The sequence below is a fragment of the Oncorhynchus mykiss genome, chromosome 12, assembly GCF_013265735.2.
Source record: "Oncorhynchus mykiss isolate Arlee chromosome 12, USDA_OmykA_1.1, whole genome shotgun sequence".
Lineage (NCBI taxonomy): Eukaryota > Metazoa > Chordata > Actinopteri > Salmoniformes > Salmonidae > Oncorhynchus > Oncorhynchus mykiss.
This window is the reverse complement of record NC_048576.1, coordinates 25,607,972-25,629,070: the sequence shown is the minus strand read 5'-3', so window position 1 is coordinate 25,629,070 and position 21,099 is coordinate 25,607,972. Positions and strand designations below refer to the sequence as shown.

The 21,099-nt window shown below is 45.1% G+C and overlaps 1 protein-coding gene across 19 annotated transcripts in view; it reads right to left on the bottom strand.

Moving 5' to 3' along the window:
* Positions 1 to 21,099, bottom strand: part of LOC110537258 (RNA-binding protein Musashi homolog 2) — a 367,078-nt gene that overhangs the window by 90,537 nt on the left and 255,442 nt on the right. For all 19 annotated transcript variants that reach the window (XR_005034923.1, XR_005034924.1, XR_005034927.1 and 16 more), the window contains exon 8: positions 9,946 to 10,028. Coding sequence is in view for 13 of the 19 variants with exons in the window: in XM_036937268.1 (XP_036793163.1) it covers positions 9,946 to 10,028 (83 nt within the window). In the remaining 6 variants the exon portion in view is untranslated. The remainder of the gene's footprint in view (positions 1 to 9,945; positions 10,029 to 21,099) is intronic.

Below are 21,099 nucleotides of genomic sequence, written 5' to 3'. Positions count from 1 at the left end.
CATCCCTGAACCTATAGCGCTACCGCCTGCACTTAGATTCACCATGGCCCTATGGGGTATTGTGTGTAGGCCAGTGACAAAATCTCAATTGAATCCATTTTAAATTCTGGCGGTAACACAACAAAATGCAAAAAAAGTAAAGCGATGGGAATACTTTTTGATGGCACGGTATCTGATCGTATACAAAGGCAAGGTTGGAAATGATTATGGTTTAGTCAAATAATACAGTGGGGCAAAAAAGTATTTAGTCAGCCACAAATTGTGCAAGTTCTCCCACTTAAAAGAGAGAGGCCTGTAATCAGAGAGGCCTGTAATTTTCATCATAGGTACACTTCAACTATGACAGACAAAATGAGAAAAAAAAATCCAGAAAATCACATTGTAGGATTTTTAATGAATTTATTTGCAAATTATGGAGGAAAATTAGTATTTGGTCACCTACAAACAAGCAAGATTTCTGGCTCTCACAGACCTGTAACTTCTTCTTTAAGAGGCTCCTCTGTCTTCCACTCGTTACCTGTATTAATGGCACCTGTTATCAGTATAAAAGACACCTGTCCACAACCTCAAACAGTCACACTCCAAACTCCACTATGGCCAAGACCAAAGAGCTGTCAAAGGACACCAGAAACAAAATTGTAGACCTGCACCAGGCTGGGAAGACTGAATCTGCAATAGGTAAGCAGCTTGGTTTGAAGAAATCAACTGTGGGAGCAATTATTAGGAAATGGAAGACATACAAGACCACTGATAATCTCCCTCGATCTGGGGCTCCGCGCAAGATCTCACCCCGTGAGGGTCAAAATGATCACAAGAACGGTGAGCAAAAATCCAAGAACCACACGGGGGAACCTAGTGAATGACCTGCAGAGAGCTGGGACCAAAGTAACAAAGCCTACCATCAGTAACACACTACGCCGCCAGGGACTCAAATCCTGCAGTGCCAGACGTGTCCCTCTGCTTAAGCCAGTACATGTCCAGGCCCATCTGAAGTTTGCTAGAGAGCATTTGGATGATCCAGAAGAAGATTGGGAGAATGTCATATGGTCAGATGAAACCAAAATAAAACTTTTTGGTAAAAACTCAACTCGTCGTGTTTGGAGGACAAAGAATGCTGAGTTGCATCCAAAGAACACCATACCTACTGTGAAGCATGGGGGTGGAAACATCATATGTATCGTGAGATTTTGAGTGAAAACCTCCTTCCATCAGCAAGGGCATTGAGGATGAAACGTGGCTGGGATGTTCTTGTCCCATCGCGCACTAGCGACTCCTATGGTGGGCTGGGCACAATGACACTGACACGGTCACCAGGTGTAGTGTTTCCTCTGACACATTGGTGCGGTTGGCTTCCGGGTTAAGCAGGCATTGTGTCAAGAAGCAGTGTGGCTTGGCTGGGTTGTGTTTCGGAGGACGCACAAATCTTGACCTTCGCCTCTCCTGAGTCTGTACGGGAGTTGAAGCGATGGGACAAGACTGTAACTACCAATTGAATACCACCAAAAAGGGGTAACAAAAAAAATATATATATATAATAATTCAAATAGTTAAAAAAGAGGGATACTTTGAATAATCTCAAATGTTAAATATATTTTGATTTGTTTAACACTGTTTTGATTACTACATTCCATATGTGTTACTTCATAGTTTTGATGTCTTCACTATTATTCTACAATGTAGAAAAATAGTTAAGATCAAGAAAAACCCTGGATGTGTCCAAACTTTTGACTGGAACTGCACATAGTATCTTTTAACATTCAGATCCTCAAGTAAACACACCTCAAGTTTACAGCCTTCTCTCCTTCTTCATTCAGTGTCGGCTGGAAGCAGTGCTTCTTGTCTGCCTGCCTCCTTGCCTGCCTGCCTCCCTGCTCACTACGGTAATTGGTTGGCCATGTCAGGAGACCTGACTAAGAAATTGACCACTAACTGAAAATTCATCCCTGCGGCAGTGATCATTCTCTATTGAGGAATATCATAAATGACACATTTAAGAACATTACCTTGAAGCAGTTCACTAAAATATGGCCCATTTTAACAGCACACTACTCCCATTTACAGATCTGAGCCACTACTTGATTGGTGTTCATTATGCATACATATAGGTAGGCGGTTGGGATGGCGGAGGGAGCAGAAATCATTGCTTCGATTGGAGGGATGACTAAATGACTCTTGTCAAAGAGAGGGGCAACCTGCCATTAACTATAACATCAGAACCATCCTACTGTTCCCTCATATTCCTAGCCTCCTGTAACAGGTGTCGTGGGTTGAAGAAGGTGAGGACCAAGGTGCAGCGTGGTACGTGTTCATCTTTTATTATGAATTGAACACTGAATGTAAAAACAACAAAAGAGAATGACCAAAACAGTTCTGTCTGGTGCAGAATACAAAAAACAGAAAACAACTACCCACAAACACAGGTGGGAACAGGCTACCTAAGTATGGTTCTCATTCAGAGACAACGATTGACAGCTGCCTCTGATTGGGAACCATACTAGGCCAAACACATAGAAATACAACACACAGAACAAAACATAGAGTGAAAAACATAGAATGCCCACCCCAACTCACGCCCTGACCAAACCAAAATAGAGAAATAAAAAAGGAACTAAGGTCAGGACGTGACACCTCCCTCCAATCAGGGATACTACTGGCAATCACAGGGGGGAAGGTAAGCTGAAAGGTATGAGAAAGGCCCAGGTTTACCAGGAGAGCAGAACTCCCTGAAACTTGAATTAAATGACATGAGAGACGGGACTGTGGTTATTACTGATACATGTACAGCAACTTTGCCTATGACACAGAAATCAATATTTCCACATCACATACACACACAAACATACATGCACGCACACAGAAAAACATCTGTTAGGAGCTATATGTCTCCACGTCGGAGAACATCTATTTTACAATGGGGAAGTGAGCACCAGAAACCAAATAGAAATCCTGAAATGTGAGGCCTCTGTTCTGTTTCCTCTCCCCTGAGTTAGATTATACAGACATCTCTCTTACTCACTCTAATATCTCTGTCTCTCTCTTACTCACTCTAATATCTCTCTCTCTCTCTCTCTCTTTCTCTCTCTCTCTCTCTCTCTCTCTCTCTCTCTCTCTCTCTCTCTCTCTCTCTCTCTCTGCCTCTTCCCTGCCTCTGCCTGTAGTTCTCTCTGTGCTAAAGCAACTCCCACTAGAACAGCTTTACTTCAAAATATGACTTCTGTTGTGTCACTTTGACATGGTCAGCCCTGACTCAGAGTTGGAGCGGCAGCTTTCTCCCTCCTGAAATGTACCTTCTGGTCTTTTCATTGAATGAATATATTTTGATTAGAGTATAATTAACTCTGTTACAACCTGCTGAGATGAAACATCTAGCTACAAATCCAATGGCAGCAGCTGATGACAGTTACCAGTCTGCTTCCAAACCCAAACTCCACCACATTCACATTGCGCCACAGTTTCTCTTCCTGCCCCAGTGTGCCAAAACTATCTCCCTACTTGGAAAATGTGGACACATCACCTTCTGACTAACTCAAAGCACTTCCAACAAAACACAGGACACTCAGGAAGAGGTGTCCAAAAGAGACAAGGATTTCAGGCTTGTAGTTGTAAAGCACTGCACGGTGGCATTTGAGAAATTGAGAAAATAATTGATTGATGCAAAACAAAATAAACACTGTATTTGTATTTATTATGGATCCCCATTAGCTGCTCTTCCTGGGGTCCAGCAAAATGAAGGCAGTTTAAACAATAAACTGTGTGATATATTCAGATGTGTATAGCAATTAAAGAGGAATAATACAGTGGGTCCCAGTGAGCCCCAAAATCAGTGTTTCCTTAAAGCTGAGTGTGTCTGAGAGGTCCCATCTGTCAGAGAGGCACTGCAGCGTGGCGTGTAGTGCTGCTGTAACATGGTGTGTGTGTGTGTGAGCGTGTGTGTGAGCGTGTGTGCTCTGCTGACTGACTGACAGACAGTGTATCACTCCTCCCTCATCGTCCCTGGCCGTCCTACCAGTCATCCATCAGGGCTCATCAGCATGGCCAACAGCAGCCCATTAGGCCCTGCACACAAGTTTGCACAAATGAATGACAATCTCTGCCTCATGATAAATGTCACACTCGTGCTGAAGTGCTGTCAGTTTCTCACGGTTCCCTCCACACGGTGCCACACTGCAGCTTCTTGGTTCCACTACAAGACTGTGGTTCCACTACAAGACTGTGGTTCCACTACAAGACTATGGTTCCACTACAAGACTGTGGTTCCACTACAAGACTATGGTTTCACTACAAGACTGTGGTTCCACTACAAGACTGTAGTGGTTCCACTACAAGACTGTGGTTCCACTACAAGACTATGGTTTCACTACAAGACTGTGGTTCCACTACAAGACTGTGGTTCCACTACAATACTGTGGTTTCACTACAAGACTGTGGTTCCACTATAAGACTATGGTTTCACTACAAGACTGTGGTTCCACTACAAGACTATGGTTTCACTACAAGACTGTGGTTCCACTACAAGACTGTGGTTCCACTACAATACTGTGGTTTCACTACAAGACCGTGGTTCCACCACAAGACTATGGTTTCACTACAAGACTGTGGTTCCACTATAAGACTATGGTTTCACTACAAGACTGTGGTTCCACTACAAGACTATGGTTTCACTACAAGACTGTGGTTCCACTACAAGACTATGGTTTCACTACAAGACTGTGGTTCCACTACAAGACTGTGGTTCCACTACAATACTGTGGTTTCACTACAAGACCGTGGTTCCTCCACAAGACTATGGTTCCACTACAAGACTACGGTTCCACTACAAGACTACATTTCCACTACAACACTACGGTTCCACTACAAGACTATGGTTTCACTATGAGACGTACCATCCCACAACTGTTCTACTATGATTCTACTACACTAAGATGTTCCTTACCAACCAGGAACCCTCTCCATGAGGAAGTGTGGTGGAATGACTAATGGTTATGTGATAAGCTACCCAATCAGCACCGCCTCTACCAATTGACAGCATAAATAAACATAATGCATAGAACAGGTGTTAGTCTGTAGCACACACCACCACGTGGCGATATACAAGGCCACCTGAAGATATATCTAGAGAGATGAGGTGAGACCTTATTGTCATTCAGCCTCCGTCTCCTGGCCGCCTCGTAGATGGGGGCGAGGCAGTTGGTGATCAGGAGGCCATTAAGAGAGAGAGAGAGAGAGAGAGAGAGAGAGAGAGAGAGAGAGAGAGAGAGAGAGAGAGAGAGAGAGAGAGAGAGAGAGAGAGAGAGAGAGAGAGGGGGCCATTTTCTCAATAACTCTCTTGCTCCTGATTCGCTCCTGCCCTGGGGGCTTCACAGTAATCAGATCTGAAAAGGCTGTGAATGGAAGAGGGAGCGAGAGAGGGAGAGAGAAAGAGAGAGAGAGAAAGAGAGAGAGCGATAAAGAGAGAGAGGAAGAGAGAAAAAGACAGAGAACAAAAGAGAGAGAGAACGAGAGAGCGAGAGAGAAAGAGAGAGGGGGGTACTCAGACCCAGTACTTCTCCAACCAGCAGATCAAGGCCTGGGTAGATGAGTGCAGCCAGGCAGGAGATTCAGCATGTCACCCTGACATGGGACTTCCCAGAGAGACAGGAAGGGGCTCACCAGAGGCCAGGAGCCCCCCTGGTGGGCAGAGCAGTGGAGAGGAGAGGAGGAGAGTAGTAGGAGAGGAGGGGGTAGTTTCACTGGGTCAGAGGGACACCCACATTCTTCCACTACGTCAACCCATCTATACATATACCATCCCGGGTGCAGTGCTGCTCCTCACATGAACCCTGAGTGATTAAGTAAGTCCTCCAGGATCCACTCACACACACACACACACACACACACACACACACACACACACACACACACACACACACACGCACACACACACACACACACACACACACACACACACACACACACACACACACACACACACACACACACACACACACACACCATGGTCAGAACACGTCTCAATGGGCACTGACCCTAACTGTCGCCGGACCCCTAAGATGATGAGCTCCCAAGCAAAGAAGTCTGTCTGTCTGTCTCTCTGTCTGTGCTGTCTGTCTGTGCTGTCTGTAGCATAATGGCAGGTCTACTTGGAAGGGTATACCAAAGGGATAGCGCCAGGAGCTATTATTATAAATCTTAACATTACAGGGAGTCATGTCCACTGGATATCTATGAATTATCTGAGATCTCGGGTATTGAGGGATTGTATTAGGTCCATTTCAGAAATGACTTAAGTGGGGGAACTCAGATATTAAATCCTGAAAAAATCCTCTTGTAATACTAAGGTCAAACCTGAGCCTTTTTAAAACATCTTACCTGTTTTCCCTCCATCCTTCCCTCTGTCGGAGCTCTGAGGGGCCAAAGCCTTCAGAATGTTTTATGGGTAGAAATCAAAAGCGTTGGCGTTGGGCAGCGAGAGGAATTCTCGCAAGGGCGACACACTCTCCTTCCTCGCCTCAACAGTCTGGCCCATACTAGCTGGCCCTCCCCTAACGTCCACCCCTCTGGACCTGTGGCCTGTGTTTTTATTTCTGCTGCATTCCCTCGCAGACGGTCGCCTGGCATTGAGTTGACTATATCCCCTATTAAAGGAAGGGTTCATCATGCAACTGTGGAATTGCCAGGCCGTCATTGTAAATAATAATTTGTTCTTGATTGACTTGCCTGGATAAATAAAGGTTCAATAAAAATGTCAATAAAAAGCAACAGATGGCAGGAAGCTGAGATGAGAAGAATCAAAACACACAGAGACACTAAAGTGTGTGAATACAGGGCCCTGCCTGCCACAGGATTTCACTTAATAATAACAATGATAATAATGACGATGAGTGGAATTAGCAAGTCAAATACACACAGCACAGGCTGTTAGCAGATGATGCTTCAGATACAGCTTTGATCTGAAGCTCCACAAGTGGATTCTAATAGAGGAAAGAAAAACAGGAAGAAGCTCGCTGAACTCCCCAAACTCTCTCCTCTGTTGTCTTAGAGACGCTCCTCAACCATCTCATTACAGCACAGAGAGAGAGAGAGCAGCACATCAACTTCTGCTATTTTCAACAAGACAAATAACCTGGAGTATTTGAAGTAGCTTTTTATTCTCCTCATTTTCTCTGAAGTTACTCATCCGATGATAACGACGCATGCAATTCCCTGCTAGTCCAATTCAATCCAGCCAGTCGATGGATGGCACAAACAATGCTCCCATCCACTGCAGGGAAAACGAAATAGCAGCCCTGGTTTGGTGCTCCCTGAACGATGAAACCATTTGATGCAATATCATATAAAAATCGATAGCATTGTCTTGGTCTCATAGAACTGCGGGCAGACATTCTCTGTCCCTGGGCTCAAGGAGCAGCTTGTCTGTGATGGAGAGAGAGAGAGAGAGAGAGAGAGAGAGAGAGAGAGAGAGAGAGAGAGAGAGAGAGAGAGAGAGCAAAAGAGGAGGATGGAAAGGGGAGAGGGATCAGAATGACTACAATATCTCATCTCCAGCTCAGATAACCAGATAACCAGGCCTGTTTCTCCTCTCCTCCCGTCTCTCAGATTTCCTTTAATCCTCTCCTTCTCTCCTTTCCTTTCCTCTCCTCTCATTTACTTTCCTGCTCTCTTCCTCCATTCTCTACTCTTCCTCTCATCTCCTCATCTCTTCTCCTCTCCTTCAATGATTTCCCCTTTCCTCTCATATCCTCCCTCTCTCCTTATGTGATTCCTATGGGAGCTGTGTAAGGCTTTGATGAGCAGGGGCTGTCACACACACAGAGCGATGCAGGGGGATGAGTTAGGGCAGAGGATGGCAACAGGTGGCCCAGGGGCCAAAACCGGCCTGTGGGATATTTTTTTAGGCCCCCCAAAGTTTTTAGTCAATTCTTATTATTTATAAATGTTTTTGTTGAATATTTTGTCAAAAAATACTAAAATCACCAGGAATTTAGCAAAGAAATGTGTTTCATTTAATAAATCTGTTCCCAAGTATTTCCACACAAAAAAATGGACATGTGATTGTGTCTAAATGTACTGAAGATATGAAATTATTGCTATTTTCAAAACAATCTATTTTAGGGCTTAGTTGATACAGTTCATATGAGGAAATCAGTCAATTGAAATAAATGAATTAGGCCCTAATCTATGGATTTCACATGACTGGGAATACAGATATGGAACTGTTGGTCACAGATACAGTACCTTAACAAATGGGCCTCAGGATCTAGTCATGGTATTTCTGTGCATTCAAATTGCCACCAATAAAATGTAATTGTGTTCGTTGTCCGTAGCTTATGCCTGCCCATATCATAACCCAAACGCCACCATGGGGCACTCTGTTTACAACATTGACATCAGCAAACCACTCGCCAACAAGAAGTAATTCACGTGGTCTGTGGTTGTGAGGCCGGTTGGACGTACTGGAAAATTCTCTAAAATGACGTTAATTAACTCTTATGGTAGAGAAATTAACATACAATTCTCTGGCAACAGCCCTGGTGGTCATTCTTGCAGTCAGCATGCCAATTGCACACTTCCTTAAAACTTGAGACATCTGTGGCATTGTGGTGTGTAACAAAACTGCACACATTTTTAGAGTGGCCTTTTATTGTCCCCTGCATTAGATACACCTGTGTAATGATCATGCTGTTAAATCAGTTTCTTGATATGCCCACCTGTCAGGTGGATGGTTTATTTTGGCAAAGGAGAAATGCACACTAACAGGGATGTAAACAAATGTGTGCACAACATTTTTGAGAAAAAAGCTTTTTGTGCGTATGGAATATTTATGGGATCTTTCTATTTCAGCTTATGAAAGAAGGGACCAACACTTTACATGTTACGTTTATATTCTTGTTCAGTGCAACTATGTTCCGGCCCCCGACCATGCGCACCAACAAAAATCGACACGCGGCTGAATCTAGTTGCCTTCCCCTGAGTTAGGGAGAGCCAGTAAGGTCATACATGGGAGAGCCGGTCCCTAGTGGATCTGTTTCTACTACACCGCACCTGTCAGTCAGCTCCTATGGTCCTGAAGGAGACCACATAGTAAAGGAAGGAGTCCAAACCCATTGAGTGACAGGAAGAGAGCATTCCCTCTAGCCTATCACAGGCCACAGGGCCAACCCAGTCAGTAGGCTATACACAGTGTACACCCAGGGGGACTGGAGGGGCACACACTACAGAGACTCACAACTGTCTGCTGTACATCAACATGTGACATGAAACAGATGGCTACAATATGTCCTGTGATATTGAGCATGAGTCATCTGATCGGCTGAACTGACGGAATGAATATACACTTTCGACTGTGTGCTTTGAAACAGAGGACAACAGCAGTGAGGAGTGATGAGTCAGATCATTACTGGGCTTCCTGGAAGGCTCTAATCCCTGGTTAATGAACTCTTCCTCTGCCAATGACTTCCCAGCAACACTCTCTGCCTGCCCTAGCTGGCTGCAGTCAAGGCCTGTGTGTGTCTGGTGTGGGTATGGGTGGGGTTGGAAGAGAAGGACAGGTTCCTCTCACCAGTCCCTCAACCTGACAGGCGGAATTCACACACACAATTTCACGGTTTCTAGGCAGTACACACCACTGAGCTCCCCATCCTAGAGACCCATCGAGTGCACACACAGACACAGGCACGTGTATGCACACACACACACACACACACATCACACCACACATCCATGCACGCGCATGTAAACACACACACACATGCGCGCGCGCGCACACACACGCAAACAGGCGTGTGCACACCTGCCCACAAACACTCACATATACACAGGCGTGCACATACACATACACCTACACCCCACACACACCGTTGACTCTTTGCTATTAACAGTCCATTAAAGAGGAAATCAAACATTAATCCTTCAACACCAACCTGGAATTGAAAAGAAGAGTGGACTCACCATTTTATTATTGATTTCATGAAAATGAATTTCACAGACTTTCTCTACGACGTCTTCGCCCTCGAAAGTTATGAAGCCAAATCCTGTGCAGAGGGAGAGAGTGAGAGAAAGGGAGAGAAGAGAGAGATACAGTGAGTTAGGGGGACTTTGCAAACTTCAGTAACTAAAAGGAAAGTCACCACAGGCCTGATTATTATCATGAGCTGCATGGAGAAACTCTGCCCGGCCGTCTTTTGGAGAGGCAGAATGGCGTCAGCGCTGAGAGGAATGACTGAACAAGGCAGACATTGTCTTCTTTAAATCAGCTATATGATGAAATCTCAGACATTATTAGAGGCACTGGAGGACCTTCTCCACAAAGAGAAGATGGAAAAACAGCACAAAGCCCATTTAATGAGATTCATGGGAGCTGGAGCCTTAGCATCTGAATTTCATTAAATGCATTTTGTGTTCCCCTTCATTGAAATTTCACTGTATAAGAAGCCCTCGTTTTTATGTTAATGCCAGACTCGGCATATCTGAATGTGTCATTGACCGTGGGATTTTGGGGGTATTTATAAGATAAAAGCTTAACCCCTTCCTCTACCAAGGAGGCAAGGCTGCGAGACAAGACAACTGCAGCCTTGGCACACCAGAGAACAGCAGTGCTCTTTTCTCTGCTGTTTTGATGGCTGACGCACAAAGCAATGTGCCTTCTTTATGGCGCGGGGTTCAAAGCAATGTGCCTTCTTTATGGCGCAGGGTTCAAAACAATGTGAATTCTTTATGGCGCGGGGTTCAAAACAATGTGCCTTCTTTATGGCGCAGGGTTCAAAACAATGTGCCTTCTTTATGGCGCGGGGTTCAAAACAATGTGCCTTCTTTATGGCGCAGGGTTCAAAACAATGTGCCTTCTTTATGGCGCGGGGTTCAAAACAATGTGCCTTCTTTATGGCGCAGGGTTCAAAACAATGTGCCTTCTTTATGGCGCGGGGTTCAAAGCAATGTGCCTTCTTTATGGCGCGGGGTTCAAAACAATGTGCCTTCTTTATGGCGCGGGGTTCAAAGCAATGTGCCTTCTTTATGGCGCGGGGTTCAAAACAATGTGCCTTCTTTATGGCGCGGGGTTCAAAACAATGTGCCTTCTTTATGGCGTAGGGTTCAAAACAATGTGCCTTCTTTATGGCGCGGGGTTCAAAACAATGTGCCTTCTTTATGGCGCAGGGTTCAAAACAATGTGCCTTCTTTATGGCGCGGGGTTCAAAACAATGTGCCTTCTTTATGGCGCAGGGTTCAAAACAATGTGCCTTCTTTATGGCGCGGGGTTCAAAACAATGTGCCTTCTTCATGGCGCAGGGTTCAAAACAATGTGCCTTCTTCATGGCGCAGGGTTCAAAACAATGTGCCTTCTTTATGGCGCGGGGTTCAAAACAATGTGCCTTCTTCATGGCGCGGGGTTCAAAACAATGTGCCTTCTTCATGGCGCAGGGTTCAAAACAATGTGCCTTCTTTATGGCGCAGGGTTCAAAGCGAATATGATTTTATATTGCAATGTGTTAGAAAGGAAGAGCTAGCATGAAAAAACAAAGAAGAAGAAAAGAACAAGTGCGAGTTAATGGGAACCAGCTCCTATTCAGCCTGTCCTACTGTATACAGCAGACTGACAGTCAGACAGGCAGTTAGACAGACAAACAGACAGACAGACAGACAGACAGACAGACAGACAGACAGACAGACAGACAGTCAGACAGACAGACAGACTGACAGTCAGACAGGCAGTTAGACAGACAAACAGACAGACAGACAGACAGACAGACAGACAGACAGACAGACAGTTAGACAGACAGACAGACAGACAGACAGACAGTTAGACTGACAGACAGGCAGACAGGCAGACAGACAGACAGACAGACAGACAGACAGACAGACAGACAGACAGTTAGACTGACAGACAGACAGACAGACAGACAGACAGACAGACAGACAGACAGACAGACAGACAGTTAGACTGACAGACAGACAGACAGACAGACAGACAGTTAGACAGACAGACAGACAGACAGACAGACAGGCAGACAGGCAGACAGACAGACAGACAGACAGACAGACAGACAGACAGACAGTTAGACTGACAGACAGACAGACAGACAGACAGACAGACAGACAGACAGACAGACAGACAGACAGACAGTTAGACAGACAGACAGACAGACAGTTAGACAGACAGACAGACAGACAGACAGACAGACAGACAGACAGACAGTTAGACAGACAGACAGACAGACAGACAGACAGTTAGACAGACAGACAGACAGACAGACAGACAGACAGTTAGAAAGACAGACAGACAGACAGACAGACAGACAGACAGACAGACAGACAGACAGACAGACAGACAGACAGACAGTTAGAAAGACAGACAGACAGACAGACAGACGGACAGACAGACAGACAGACAAGATCACCTCATCCTGGGTTTAAACACACATAGCCATAAACAATCACCATGATAAGTCATTATCAATAAGTCATTATCATGGAGTTCAACAGATGATGGTGGGCTGAAGAGACATTGTGACATGTTGAATGTGACATGGGTTTTGATTTGTCAATTGACGTTAGAATACAAGAGGTCAAAGGGCATGTATCCTGAGTACATTGTGTTAAACTGAACCTATACCATACCCATAATAGTCAATACCATATGTGTAATCAGCCTATTCTAAACACAAACACCCAGTCCATAATACTGACAGTCAGCATCCTCCTGGGTTTAGACAGACAGGGCTTTCGCATTAAAAGGAGGAAAAACAGGTTCAGGGCCAGGGGTTAGAGGTCAGAGGTGAGACGAGAGAAGATAAGGAGACGGCAGGGCTGATAAGATCATGGGTAAATAAACCAGCGCCAAACCCCTCTATTCCACCGTGACCTTTGAGTCATTAACACTTAACTCTGACAGCAAGACAAAGGGGAGAGTGTGTAGTACACATTAGTCACTTTCACCTGTGCTTAGAAGCGTTCCTAAAGCTCTCTTTACGATGACTGCTGCTGTTGACTGTCACCACATAGCCCAGGGGCAGGTTTAGTGTGTCATGTTACTGCAACATGATAACACATGCAATACAATGCACATTGAGCACTAGCACTAAACTGCCCCTGGAATCATTTTCTGTGCAATAGGGACAAGTTAAACAGGATTTCTAAAATCCTTGATGAGTGTTGGTGAGATTAACTGTGCATGCAGGGCTAACCTAATGTAGCAGGCATAGAAAGAAGCCCGAGAGGAGTTCCCACTTCCATAAGTTAGGTTGAAAATACTGTATCCCTGAAAACCGGATGTTAGCGCTTACTGGCTGCTCCGAATGGGCTAATAATGCAGGGCAGGCACTGCAGTGTTCTAACTACTGTCATGAGAGGGAACTTATGACAAGTTGTTCCTAAATGCCCTGACCTCCTCTGATGACTTCCTCTATAAACTCATCAGGACATCCTGGTGCAGCTGGTGGGAAGGAAAGTTGGTCAGCCCGCCCTCTTCCCATCCCTCACTACTTATGTCTGGGGTTTCTATCTTACCGTCTTCCTCTCTCCCTCGTTTCCCTTTTTCTGCCTGCTTCCCTTGTCATTACTCATAATAACAGTAATCTGAGATAAACTATTCACTATCTTCCTGAAACTGGCAGAGGATGTTACTGAAACATCTCTAGGTCAACAGGAACTTGGAAAACACAGGAAAAGCTACATCAATGAGGTTGAATTAAAATATGCAGATAAATCATCAACAGCTATTCATTTGATGCATTCTATATCAGACCAACGGAATATCAATTTAAGAAGAGACGTCCTGAGATTGGCTTGCCGTGGGCTGCCTGCCTGTGTGTTTCTGTGGGCGAGGCGAGGCTGAGTAGCGGTGTTGGGAGCTGGAAAATTGGAAGATGCAGCTTGTTTTCCAGCTCGCTCCACCTCCCCCTCGTCGGCGGCACAAGGACCACTTTTGACAACCAACAAATCAGCCGTCAGGAGCCATTTGTCAAGGCGGAGTGCGGGAGGAGAGAGTGGCGGATGACTGAGCGAAGTGAGTAGAGAGACAGAAAGAGAGAGACGGGGAGAGGGGTTAACACACCTGCCCTCTCTGCAGGAGAGTGCTCCTGTCACCGCACTCTCTCCCTCTGCCACACACTGAGACAGGCAGCTCCTCCTTTAACTGACGGCATATTTTCCACTACACCATTACACACTGTGGGGTCAGGGCCTAGCCTCTGTCACCATCACCCACCAAGCACTACCAACACCGGCCCACAAGGGAAGCTGCTGGGAGCTGCATGCTGGATGGGCTTCTACACCCAACACTAAATCATAGGCTTCTGACCTAACACAGAATGTTTTTCCAATCAGTGTATTGAGTCCAGAGAGCCAGCTCCTGTTGATAGGGGCCTCATTATGGCAGATGTAGAGAGAACACCCTGTAACCAGAGAGTCTGGCTCAGTCTTTCTAGGAGTTATTGATAACCTGAGCCCAAACTGCTCTTTTAGAGAAACAACCAACTAATCCAAACACTACAGCCATCACAAAGAGCCATAACACTACCTCTGATACCAGTGAACACGGTCTCCTGTCCTGTCTGTTTGATGAATATCCTCAGGGCCAGTCCTTGTCGTTGTGCCGCCCTAGGCAAGTCAAAAAAATGCCACCCCAACAAAACTAGAATAGTCCCAGTAAGCAAAATTACATTAAAAAGACATGTAGAATACATATTTTCCAGAAGTTGAAGTTATGTTCAATTTAGGTTCTGAATAAAAGGTGAAAATGTGTATTTTTCGTACATCTAAAATACATATTATCCAGGACGTTGAAAAATACATATTATCCAGGACGTTGAAAAATACATATTATCCAGGACGTTGAAAAATACATATTATCCAGGACGTTGAAAAATACATATTATCCAGGACGTTGAAAAATACATATTATCCAGGACGTTGAAATCAGGTAAATTTTCAGTTATTAAAGAAATTAGAAAATACTTCATTTTGCAGATGTTGAAAATACATATTTTCCCAATGTATAAATCAGGCTCATTTTTGATTCTGAATAAAAGTTAAAAATCAAGGCTGGTCCAGACTGGACAAAATCTGGACCAAACATAGACGTTTATAAATGGACCAGACCAAAAAACAATGTCAGTGTATGTGGAAATCAAGGCAGGTCAGGATTCAAGGCCGGTCCGTGCTTACTGAGGTGTTACCTACAGTGTTGCCTGAAATGTAATTGTATGAATGCTCATCTATGTGGTAAGCCTACCGTTTTGTAAAACACCAAAAAAAGACATCTGGTTTGGACAGGAACAAAAAAATATGTCTAGAAGATGTCTCGTGCTTACTAGGGTGTAGCCTACCATGTTGACTGCAAAGGAATTCTATAAATGCCCATCCATGTGGTAGGCCCACCATTTGTAAAACAGGCTGTTGCATTGGCTTTATTAGTCCTGATTCCTGTGACTAATCAATTTGGGTCTGAATATCAGCTACTTTATCAGGAGTTATTGTGAGCCTATTTGCAATGTGTTTACACATCTGGAAACGCAGAAGTATTTTATTTTTTGCTATGATCAGCTTGTCAAAAATGTACAGATAGAAACTTGAAACCATTGATCATGACATTGGGGTGAAACTCCTGGACAACAAATCAAAATCAAATCAAATGTATTGATAAAGCCCTTCGTACACCAGCTGATATATCAGAGTGCTGTACAGAAACCCAGCCACGTTGGCTAGGAAAAACTGCAGCAGCACGGCCAGGTGGACTGGGGACAGCAAGGAGTCATCATGCAACAGTTGTGATTGTCCATTCCATATTGTCCATTTTACTTTGACCTGTCCTGCTGTTAAGATATGTTGTTTGTCAACATGACAGATCATTTTTTATTTGATTGGGTACAATTTAGGTTAGGTTATCTACTCGGAGAAACCTGCATGATGTAAAAAGTGTCCGTTACATTGTCATACATTTTATCTCTAGCCTGTAGGCTACAGAAAAGGCCACACACTCTTTCTACCATATCCTATATCTGCTAGATGATTTATGTTAGACTCTTTTTTTGATGGAATGTTAGTGAAGCGCTGCAGAGATGCATCTCTCAAACAGCACCCCGGAGAGGTGCGCTGGGAATGAACTAGCATCATATTTTGTGCCCCTGCCTTTGACAAAGTGGGCACTGTTTATCACATGGCACTGTTTATCACAAGTCCATTAGCCACTGGTTGAGAGAAATTGTCATTGGTTTTGGGCAAAATTACGTGAGGTTTTATGTGTTGTTGGAGGTGCGTATTGGTCAGTTTAGCTCAGAAAATGCCGCCACAGGCGGCCGCCTAATCCTGCCTAATGAGTGTCTCCTGCTGGATGGGTTGTATTGTCTTCCAGGATGACAGAAACACAGAACAATGTCACACCTCTCTCTAGCCCGGACCCTCCCACAGGGGCTGTCTGACCCTCTACCTGTACTGGTCTTCCGCCTCACACTCTTCTACCCTGTTCATTACAGACCCAACAGGTACAGCACAACCCCCATCCCCCCTCCACTCGTCCTCCCTCTCATCCCTCCTTCCCCAGGGTGTCAGGTAGAGGTGTGTGATTCCTGTCTGGTGACCCCTGGTGGGTGTTCTGCTCCCAAACATGGCAGGAGACCAGGACAACAGCTCCATGAGATGAATAAAGAGGACCAGGAATCAATAGGGACAGGGAGAGGTGTCAACACCTTCGCTGGGACAAAACTTTCCTTAAGCTTCAACAATGGCCACTTATGACAACACATGGATTTTCAATGTGAGTGCTGGTAATAGGTGTTACTGGCTGGCTGCTGCAGAGGCGAGGCGTCTTGGCTGAATAGGCTGCATCTCACACTTATTAGAGAGGGGCAGGCCTGGCCCCGTCCCCCGTCTCCACTGAGCTACGCCGAGCCCACATTCACAGCCTCTTACCAGCAGCACACATAACCCTGCACACACACTCTCCCTGCCTGCATAATGCCATCTCCCCGCAGAGAGAGAGAGAGAGGCTACGCAAATAACATTAAAATGCTAAATCGATGAAACGTCAAGTGACCTTTCCTTAAAAAGTTGATTCTGCCGGAGCCACATTAATGTATTTAAAGTAGAACAAGATCAAATCAGATAGCATTCTGGAGAGTTTTCTCTCTTAATTTTCTGGCAGACACTAAAGGGACTTGCAAATAAATGCTGAAAACTTTACTTTCAGTTGACTTAACTGTCACCCCTGTTTAAAATCCAACAGCAGTCTTTACATTTTTACTCAACTCACCCTTTTTAGCACCTGGGAATTACAAATCAGGCTAAATCGTTTCTCTCTCTGTTTCCACTGAGTGTGTGACACCATTTACATACATAAATAGCTTATTTGGGTACGGCTGTGGAAGAATGTGGACTTCAGCACATGGAAGTGCTATCCTCGGTTAAGGTGTAGGACTTGTTTTAATATTTTCTTAAGGTTGTATTCTGAGGAAAAATCACATACAGCATGCATACCCACAACCCCCTGGGCACAGCAGAGCAGACAGATTCTAGTGACGTGCCTGTGTCAGTCATCCTGACATGAAAATGAAAGCTCTGAGAGCAGTGAGAGCACAGATATGTTCATCCATCCATTACAGCATTAGAAACTCAGCAGACAGTGAGATATCATTCTCATCCAGGACCAACAATGGTATAGGGAGTCAGTGTCAGCCTGTCAGTCCCTACAGTAGGATCTGTATAAGGAACTTTCTGGTGGATTGAGAGCATATTTAACCTGTGCCTAGAACAGAGAGTTAGAGTATTTCTAGGGTGACATCATCTCAGAGACACGTCCTAATGTGCAGTCCATGATGAGCTCATCGGCATTTGTGACTGAAAACACTGGGTTACCATGGTGTGTGTGTCCGTGTGTGTGTCTGTGTGTGTGTGTGTGTGTGTGTGTGTGTGTGTGTGTGTGTGTGTCTGGGATGAAGGAGTGGACTGGGAATACATGAGCCGATCTTTCAGGATCAATATATGGATCTTCAGGGAATCAATGAAAATGTTCTGCTTTATTTACCCAAGTCCTCCATCACAACTCAGCAGAATAGATACCTGGTGAGCTCTTGGGAGTGGGAGAACCGTGTAAAATAAAAGAGATTGGACAGTAGAATCGATACTGGGGAGCAGACCTCCCACAACTCCCTAATGACTAGGGCCAAATATGTTTCACCAGGTGAAATGAACTGGAAACATGGAGAAGAATGTTACTGTACACGTATCGTCTTGACAATACTAAACCTGTGATCATACTGTACAATTATCGGCATGACTTTGTGGGTCAATATACAGCATGGAGAGGAGGGAGAGGGACCACGGGAGAAACAGATATATTGTGGCTGAGGTTCAGTCTCTATGTGAGTTTAAATGAGAGGGAGGAAGAAAGAGAGGAATGAAAAAGACACTGACAACAAATACACACAGAGATGGTGTGAGTGAGTGAGTGAGTGAGTGAGTGAGTGAGTGAGTGAGTGAGTGAAAGAGTAAGTGAGTGAGTGAGTGACTGAGTGACTGAGTGACTGAGTGAATGACTGAGTGAGTGAGTGACTGACTGAGTGAGTGAGTGACTGAGTGAGTGACTGACTGACTGAGTGAGTGACTGAGTGAGTGACTGAGTGAGTGACTGACTGAGTGACTGACTGAGTGACTGAGTGAGTGTGTGTGGGTGGTGTGAGTGTGTGGAGAGATCTGGAAGCAGCAGGAGGATCTGAGTTGCAGTCAGAGGTTATGTCCATCTCTCGCTCCCATCACACACACTGGGCCACACTGAGTAGCAGAGCAGCCATGTTTACACATACGCTGGCACGGAATCACCACACACCCATAAGCACAGACCCTGTCTCTCTCTATAAAGAGGAATGGCTCACTCCACAGCACACGCAGGGGTAAGTGCCACATATGATTTATGGCAACATTAGACGGTAAAAATAAGAGGAGTAAGGAAATCCTCAGCACTACAAACACAACACTAAACAACTTGTGCAGCAAAACAAATCACTCCCTCCAAATCGCTAAAGATCTGCGCTCCACTTTCCCCATGTACTCGCCAAAATAGAATGTGTAATGGGTGTAGGGTAGCTAGGCTGCAGGCCTCACAACTCTTAAAACACACCGTGTCAAAGACCAGGGAGGAGAGGAAGTGGAACAACCAAGAGGAGGTTGACCTAGGATCCCCTGGCGATACACACGGAGTCTGAGTCCCACACACGCACACACACCCCGTATGGCTGCTACAGCGACAGGTTCCCCCTGCCCCTTACATCTCTCCCCTTTCATGATTGGCTGCTCTGACCTCATTATGCATGACCAGCCCTTCACCTGTTCAATCAGACCTGGGAGCAGGGCCCACACCTCCGGTGGCAGCCGGTGTGCCGTGGCCCTGTAATAAAGCAAGGGGCCTCCCAGAGTCCACAGCTCCACTGTTACAGGTCTTTGATCAGCACATCGTAATGCTGTAGCTGAGGCTCCTGGAACCAGCACTCAGGTAATCGTCTGATTTATACACTCATTACCATTAACAGAGTCAGAGCAGGGACGAGCACATGCTCCAACACCGGAACACTCCAAAACAGAGTCTACAGGAAAGGAAGGGAGAACATGAGGAAGCAGTGTATCTTGTTCGTTCCAGTCACGAACTAAAGCGACAGAAAGAGAACAAATGATGGGAATGTTTACTCAGTCTTCCCTAAAAGGCTGCCATAAACCAGCTCACACACAGGGGTCCTACAGCATGAGAAGGAGGATGTGTGGGGGAGACCAACTACATAACCCGGAGCTACAGTACGTTATCTATATGAATAAGCATGGTGACAGAGCCACAAGCTGCTGCCGGGGGAAATGGCATCGAGTGGCCGTGGCATCACCACTCTTACTCAGCCCCATCGCGAGGAGGGTTTCATTAATAAAAACAAGAGCTCAAACAATGATTAGCCCAGAATAAGCCCCCGTTTTCCTCCTAAAGAGGCTGGTGGAGAGGTCTCACTTTAGGGACTGGCCTGGGAGGTTGTGGACCAGCAGAGTCCATTAACATTACTTGTAGTCAGCCCTATTGACTCTGCATACAAAGATAATGCTCTCTTGCCTTTTGCCTAGGCAATTAAAGTCAAAGAAAAGAGGAGAGGGTGAAAAAGCTCTCAACGATATATTTTGCTCCTGCGACATTCCTCTGAATCATTCCCATTAGAGGGAAGAGCTGTAAATCATTTCCCCTGGCTAATCAGTGTAGTGATAAATGCATTGAGAACAGGTTTAGTCATCTACCCCCGCCCCACCCCACCCTCTCTCTAACAACACCCCAGAGCTATATGTAATAAAGGCTTACCTATGATGGTCTTATTGCTGGGCTTTGTGAGCTCTAAGAATACCTCACTATCCCATAAAAATATATATTTTTAATTGAGTTCAATCGTAAAGCATGCGGGGAGATGCAACAGAATACACCACATTAGCTGTCCTGCTCTCCTTGTGGCTTTGAATGTAGGCTATGCTTGGTGGCATATTCATTTTTTAATTAAATAACACATTCACTGATAAAATGTCAATCCAGAAGGAAGCTTTAACAGGATAAATGTCTTATTTATTTCTCTGATTACAATCTTTTCAATGTCCTTGTGCTTGAGCCTGAGCTTAAAATATATATGCCTGCGTGAGTGTGTGGTCCACTGTGTCTGTGCAATCCCACTAATGATACAGAAGGAGAGTGAAGAGGCAGGCAGGGCTATAGAGACGTGAGATGGAGGGTTGCATAGGTTAGATTATAAACTGGGTGGTTCGAGCCCTGAATGCTGATTGGCTGAAAGCCGTGGTATATCAGACCGTATACTGTACCATGGGTATGACAAAACATTTATTTTTACTGCTCTAATTACATTGGTAACCTGTTTATAATAGCAACAAGGCACCTCAGGGGTTTGTGGTATATGGCCAATATACCACGGCTAAGGGCTGTGTCCTAGCACTCTGCGTTGCGTCGTGCTTAAGAACAGCTTTTAGCCGTGGTATATTGCACATATATCACACCCCCTTGGGCCTTATTGCTTAATTAGAGGAGACAGAGGAGGATAAGTGATAGATGCCGAAAATAGGGACCAGCCACAAATACACCAGCTG